Source organism: Chaetura pelagica, unplaced genomic scaffold, assembly GCF_000747805.2.
Source record: "Chaetura pelagica isolate M959 unplaced genomic scaffold, ChaPel_1.0 scaffold1081, whole genome shotgun sequence".
Taxonomy (NCBI): Eukaryota; Metazoa; Chordata; class Aves; order Apodiformes; family Apodidae; genus Chaetura; species Chaetura pelagica.
The window spans coordinates 140,744-147,998 of NW_009952000.1; the positions used below are offsets into that span (position 1 = coordinate 140,744).

General features: G+C 45.7%; 1 protein-coding gene across 1 annotated transcript in view; it reads left to right on the plus strand.

The window, feature by feature from the left end:
- The window catches only part of UHRF1 (ubiquitin-like with PHD and ring finger domains 1), a 12,978-nt gene extending 5,990 nt beyond the window's left edge, over positions 1–6,988 (plus strand). The window contains 12 exon segments of the mRNA XM_010002461.1: positions 90–196; positions 371–557; positions 1,517–1,640; positions 1,727–1,834; positions 2,594–2,698; positions 3,549–3,655; positions 4,703–4,865; positions 4,962–5,099; positions 5,479–5,590; positions 5,716–5,877; positions 6,394–6,533; positions 6,842–6,988. Coding sequence (XP_010000763.1) covers positions 90–196; positions 371–557; positions 1,517–1,640; positions 1,727–1,834; positions 2,594–2,698; positions 3,549–3,655; positions 4,703–4,865; positions 4,962–5,099; positions 5,479–5,590; positions 5,716–5,877; positions 6,394–6,533; positions 6,842–6,988 — 1,600 coding nt within the window.
- Positions 6,989–7,255: the final 267 nt, after the last annotated feature.

Here is a 7,255-nt window from a genome sequence, read left to right on the forward strand (position 1 = left end):
GCCTGCACTGCTGGTGTTGGTGATTCCTGCTGGGTGAAGCTTTCATAGTGTGGGTGTTTTTTTTAACTTTTGCCAACTTCTCCTTCCAGGGATGCTGGTGATTCCTTGAATGACTGCAGAATCATATTAGTGGATGAAATTTATAAAATTGAAGAACCAGGCAGTACTTGTCCACTTACTGCCCGTCCAGTAAAACGTGAGTATGTTCCACAGTTCTTGCTTGTCTTGTCCTGTGATGTTCTGCTAATTGTCTTTGTGAAGATCAAAGCTCTGAGAACTCCAAGGCACTTGTGACTCCTTTGACTGTTTCCAGTGTCTCTTGGGACTTTCTGGTGACCAAAGTAGACTGTGGTTTCTTTGTCACTAACAGGACAAAGTGGACCTGTGTGTAAAGCTTGTAAGGATAACCCCAACAAGACCTGCAGAATTTGTGCTTGCCATATCTGTGGAGGTAAACAAGATCCAGATAAACAGCTAATGTGTGATGAGTGTGATATGGCTTTCCACATCTACTGCCTCAACCCTCCCCTTAGTTGTATACCAGATGATGAGGATTGGTAAGTCCTAAGCACGTGTGTGTGGTATCACTATTACCATCTAATTAGGAGCAGGAAATGAAGGTCTAGGGCTCCATGCTGCCCTTAGGTGGCAATAGTGTGACCATAAGAGGTGGAGAGATGTTTGTTGGTAGGACTTCATAGCTTTTATAAGGGCTTGAAGTGAGATGACAAGGGGGGATGGATTAAAACTGGAAAAGGGAGATGGAGGTGAGACATGAGGAGGGAATTGTGGAGTGTGAGGGTGGTGAGAGCCTGGCCCAGGTTGCCCAGGGAAGCTGTGGCTGCCCCATCCCTGGCAGTGTTGAAGAGCAGGTTGGATGGGGCTTGGAGCAACCTGGGCTGGTGGGAGGTGTCCCTGCCCATGCAGGGGGGTTGGATCTAGATGATCTTGAAGGTTCCTTCCAACCCAAACCATTCCATGGTTCTGTGATTTTCTTCAGTGAGAGTATATTTTAAGAGAAGCTTTCAAACTTCTTTTCCTGGTTTTGGGATCCTTGTGCCTATTCAAAGAGAAGTGAAACTACCTGGAACCCAAAAGCAAAAGTGATTGACCCAGGAGGTTTAACTTGTGCAATGGTTTTTAGGGATCACTTACAGGTTGTCCCCAGGCCCCATCACCATGTTAGACCAGTGATGTATAGAGTTTTATATAGGAAATATATATAGTGGTAGATCTAGAGAGAGACAGTGAAATATAGAAAGTGAAATAATCCTCTTTTACCCCTTGTGTCCCATTTCAGCATTTTTATACCATGATTTTATGATACTGTTGATTTCCTGAACCATCTGCACTGACTCAGAAGATTGTGTAGGAACTGTAGCTAAAACAGGTCTAACTCTGGGGAGTTGTTTCTTTCACATAGGGCAATTGAAACATAACTCAGGATGTTTTGGTGAAATGAGCTTTCAATTAAAGCTTTGCTGATAGTTAATTTTCATTGACTTGATGACTTTAGGTATTGCCCTGAGTGTCGGAATGATGCAAGTGAGGTGGTTTTAGCAGGAGAGAAATTAAAAGCAAGTAAAAAGAAACAAAAGATGGCATCTGCTAATTCATCCTCACGGAGAGACTGGGGCAAGGTCAGTTCAAAAGCTGTTTTCTTTTGAAGAAAAGTGTGTGTTATTTCTTGTCATTCTTGGCTGATGGGTCTTGCTCTTTGAAACAGGGCATGGCATGTGTTGGTCGAACAAAGGAATGTACCATTGTCCCCTCCAACCACTATGGACCAATTCCTGGCATTCCAGTTGGCACCATGTGGAAGTTCAGAGTTCAGGTATGAAGCTGAATCCTGGTCTGAGCCACTGTAGGAAAAAATGGGACTGATCCAGCTCTGAGGAGAACACCTGAACCAGTTCATCTTGGAGTGTATGTCACTGGATATATAAGTGCAGCAAGGAAGGAATTCTGGCTTTGTCTTGATCAAGTGTTCCATAACTGATGCTGCTTTGTGCAGGCCTTTTAAGTGCTGCTTCCTTAGTGCTTTTTTATTTTTTGGTAACTTAAAACCCCCAAACCAAACATGTGCTTCCAGCAGTTTGTCCTGGAGATGGGCAGGATCTCCCACATGTTCAGCTGGTGAGGGTCTCTCAGCTCTCCAGGTCTATCAACCTGAAGGATTTCTCATCTTGTTAGAAAGTTGGAAAAGAAGCAGCACTGACCCAGCCAGATCTTGTTTTCAAGGTTCTTGCAAGTCTTTCAAAACCAATCCCCTTATACAAATATTTAATTTTAATATCTATACTATTTTTAAATTCCTGGAGCTCTTTAATAACCAATCTCAGGGAGATTCATATTTCTAAATTTGCATCATAAAGTCTCCAATTTACTGAAATATCCAGCACCTTTTTCAAAGCATTTTTCTTTCCCTTTCCTCTCCCTGGAGCTTTTTGGAGGACAGTGGTGAGAACAGAGTTTCACCAGTAATATATGCAACCCAAATGTGAAATTTTTAGCTCCAAGACCATCCAAGACTCCTTGTTTGAGGCTGTGGGCAACAGTTGTCTGGAAAACTGTTGTTTTTTTCCCCTTCCAGGTGAGTGAATCAGGTGTTCACAGGCCCCATGTGGCAGGTATCCATGGCAGAAGTAATGATGGTGCCTACTCCTTGGTCCTGGCAGGAGGCTATGAAGATGACATAGTAAGTGGACCTTGATTCTTTATGCTTGAGAACCAATCTCCCTTGTAGTTAACTCAGCCTGAGCCTGGGTTGTACTTTTTACACTCAATATTAAGAGATTTATTTCCCCATCTTGACACTGAAGTTCTTAAGAAGGAAAGTAGGCAAAGGAAAACTAGGGTCCAGTAATATGTGCCAGCCTGAGAAACAGGATCATCTAAATCTTAATATCTGAATGTCAGCTTTTGGTCCAAGAGTCCTTAGCTGCCTCTTTAGGGTCTCCATCACACCCACAGTCTTGCTGTGTCTGCTGCCAGATCTTCCCATGTCAGGAGTGTCTTCAGAACAAGCCTAAGGACACAAGTCCTGTGTCTGAGTATATGGTTTGGTTCTTCCAGCCACACCTAACCCTGACCAGGCTGGATCAGGCTCTGCTGCTTACTTTCCCTGCAGATGGTGGGCTCCTCACTCCTGCAGCCCCTTGTCCTCAGTGCCTGTTGGGACTCCAGGAAGCTCAGCAGCTGCTCTAAGCCTGGATTCTGACTGTGAAGTCCTGGTGTCAGCCCCGAGGCATAAGTTACTTTATCCTTATCTGGAACGTGCTCCTGCACTTCCAGGCAGGTCCTGCAGGGGCTTTGTGCTGCTCTCCTGGCAGTGTCACCTGGTGTGACAAGAGCAGAGCTGCCACCTTGGCTCTTCTCCCTTGGCACTGTAGGAGAGGGGCAGAAACTGAGGCTAGGAGCAAAAAGGAGGGAACCATCTTTTCTTTGTTGGTAACACCATATGAAAGCTACTTGATTAAAAGACTCTTCTGCTTTTATTGCATCCTCTTTGTGCATGTGTTGAAACAAACCATCCATCTCTGTTTCAGGATCATGGAAATTCCTTCACATACACAGGGAGTGGAGGGCGGGATCTTTCTGGAAACAAGCGCACGGCCGAGCAGTCCTGTGATCAAAAACTGACCAACATGAACAGGTTGGCAATGTTTGTGCTCCATTCCTGACCTGAACAGCTGGAAGCCTGACAGGTTGCTTGTCAGAAGAGCTGGGTTTGTCAAAGGAGAGTTGGGGTGTTCAGCCTGGAGAAGGCTCCAGGGAGACCTTAGAGCAGCTTCCAGGGCCTGAAGGGGCTCCAGGAAAGCTGGGGAGGGACTTGGGACAAGGGCAGGGAGGGAGAGGACAAGGGGGGAGGGATGAAAAGTGGCAGAGGGAGATTGAGGTGAGACATGAGGAGGGAACTGTGGAGTGTGAGGGTGGTGAGAGCCTGGCCCAGGTTGCCCAGGGAAGCTGTGGCTGCCCCATCCCTGGCAGTGTTGAAGGGCAGGTTGGATGGGGCTTGGAGCAACCTGGGCTGGTGGGAGGTGTCCCTGCCCATGCAGGGGGTGGGACTGGATGATCTCTAAGGTCCCTTCAAACCCAAACCATTCTATGAAAACAAACTGGTTAAGTGGAAAAAATGTGCAGATTAATTAGGACAATGTTGTGGGCTGCAGACCAGTTGCATGATGGAAATTCTTCATGGAGTGACTGTTAAATGAAATGGAATTGGAAGTTATATTAGTTTCACATTTAATATTGGCTGAAGCTTGAGGAACAGAGTAATAAATAAGCACAGTTTTCATTCTGTCATCTGAAGACCTTTGCAGCCACTAGGCACCTTGGGAGACTAGATCACTCATAATTCTGAACTCTTATTCTTACAAATAAGTGGACTTAAGTGGAGGAGATGACCCATGCAGGTACATGAGGGTAATGTAATTAAGAATCAGTGGATTTACGATTTGCTCTCCAGTCAGGAGCCTTAATTACCACCTCCCAGGGTTCTTAGTATTACACAAAATATTTGAGTCTTACTACTTACCACAAACAAAAGGTTGGCTACATCCTTCTTCCTCAGAAGAGATTCAGAAAGGATTCCTGTGTCTGCAAGGAGGCAGTAGCTTCCAGGTTTTGTAGCCATTGCTGTGTTTCTGAGGAGTTCAGGCTGGTTGATACAGGGGGGTTGACTGGAGTTTCCTTGCAGAGCTCTGGCTCTGAACTGCAGTGCCCCCATCAACGACAAGCATGGAGCTGAAGCCAAGGACTGGAGAGCTGGGAAACCCGTCCGAGTGGTGAGGAACGTGAAAGGAGGCAAACACAGCAAATACGCTCCTGTAGAAGGGAACAGATATGATGGAATATATAAGGTAAGAAAGATTTGAAGACACCTACTGAATTAGGGAGAGGCAGTTTGGCTGAGGGGTTTCTGTGGTGAATGATGAGCTTGCATCTGACTTCTTTAGGTTGTGAAATACTGGCCCGAGACAGGGAAGTCCGGATTTCTAGTGTGGCGTTACTTACTGAGGAGGGATGATGAAGAACCTGCTCCTTGGACCAAGGAAGGAAAGGACAGGATGAAAAAGCTTGGCCTAACAATGCAGGTATTTTTGGAACCCCGGCAGGGTCCCCTGGACAATGAACTTGATGAATAGCAGGAATTGTTCTATTACTCTTTCTTATTGGGGATGATCCTTGTGTAAGAATCAGGCCAGCCCCCTTAGAGTGAGGGGGACACAAGTGCTTTCAGTCCTGTGGGACATTTGTTTTCTTTCTACATCAGGAGGCTAAAATGGACAAAACTCAGCTCTTGACTAGGATTTCTATAGTCTGAGTAAGTGCTTTACAAGAGCAGGGATGTGTTTGGTAACCTGGAGAACCCCTGGAGCCCTCCAGAGGTCATCCTGCTGACCTGCTGCAGCCTGCAAGTCTCTGCGCTGGCATCTTTGCATTGGGTGCTTTTTGTTTTGTGTTTTCCTCTAGTATCCTGAGGGCTATTTGGAAGCTGTTGCAAACAAAGATAAGGAAAAAGAAAATGATGAAGATGAGGAGTTTGATACCCCGGGGCAAGGAAAGAGGAAAAGGAAATCAGCAGGTTTGTGGAGTAGGCAAGTGGATATAGAAAGCCTTGTAGGTTTTTGTGCATTTTACCTAGTTCGTATTTTCTGGTTGCTTCTTTTTTTCTTTGTTCATTTAAAAAGTGGTTGTGTTTTCTTTCAGGTGGGGAGGAAAAACTCGTTGCCTCTCCCACGGGGACTCCAAAGAAAACTAAAGTTGAGCCATACAAGCTGACATCTCAGCAAAAATCTCTTATCAAAAGTGATGAAGCCAATGAAAAATTGTGGAATGAAGTACTAGAAGCCCTCAAGGATGGACCAGTATGTCATGTTTTTCTTTCCAGAAGTCAAGTGACCATTATTTAGTGTATTCCTAGACATAGACCTCTTGGCTGCATAAAGAAACAGCCTCAGACCTAGAGCATTTTTTTTTTTTCAGTATAGACATTGACAGCATAGGTTGGACATGAGGAGGAATTCTGGAGTGTGAGGGTGGTGAGAGCCTGGCTCAGGTTGCCCAGGGAAGCTGTGGATGCCCCATCCCTGGCAGTGTTGAAGGGCAGGTTGGATGGGGCTTGGAGCAGCCTGGGCTGGTGGGAGGTGTCCCTGCCCACGCAGGAAGGTTGGATCTGGATGATCTTGAAGGTCCTTCCAACCCAAACCATTCCATGATAAAATTTAAGTCCTGTACTTGAGGTGACTAAGAAGGATAAGAACTTGTCCATGTGATTATTTTTTTCCTTGTTGAACTTCAGATAAATTTTTAATGTCTGCAGTACTCCCTTGCAGTTAATGTGCGGTGGAGTTGGTTTTGGGGGTGTTTTTTGGCTATGTCTTCTAGCAGGTACTGCCACTAACTGGCTTCAAATGTTCTCTTGACAGAAATTTCTAAATAAAGTGGAAGAAGCCTTCTTGTGTATCTGCTGCCAGGAGGTTGTGTTTCGGCCAGTCACAACCGTGTGCCAGCACAACGTGTGCAAGGTGGGTAGTGGATCCAGCAGCAGCCTGGATGGAAGATAAATGGGTTTATGTCCCAGGTGGGACTGGAACAGGTTGCCCAGGGAAGTTGTGGCTGCCCCATCCCTGGCAGTGTTGAAGGGCAGGTTGGATGGGGCTTGGAGCAACCTGGGCTGGTGGGAGGTGTCCCTGCCCATGCAGGGGGTGGATCTAGATGTTCTTTAAGGTCCCTTCCAACCCAACCCATCCCCTGATCCTCACTGCAGGCTTTGCAGTAGAAGCTAAAAGCCACATCTATTTCTTAACCAACTCTTTCTGTTGTCCCTCCCCAGGATTGTTTGGACAGGTCCTTCAAAGCTGAGGTTTACAGCTGCCCAGCCTGTCGTTATAACCTGGGCAAAAATGACCCCCTGCAGGTAAACGAGACCCTGCAGAGCCTCCTGAGCCAGCTCTTCCCTGGGTACGGCAACGGGCGGTGACTCTGGAAAGCACTTGGAATTTTCTCCTGTTCAGACTTATTCATGGGTTTTCAATGGGCTTAATTTAAAAAAAAACAACCAAACAACAAACCAACACAACCAAGTAGTCTGTGTTCTCCCAGTCCCCTAAAAAAAGTTTTTAAGTCTTCCTTGTTTTTAAAAAAACGAGAAAACTTCCAGGAATTCCCTTTTTCTGTCTTCTTGGCTTTTGTTTTTCTGCTAAATATTGAACTCTGCAGGTTGTTATTTTTATTTCTTCCTCTTCCC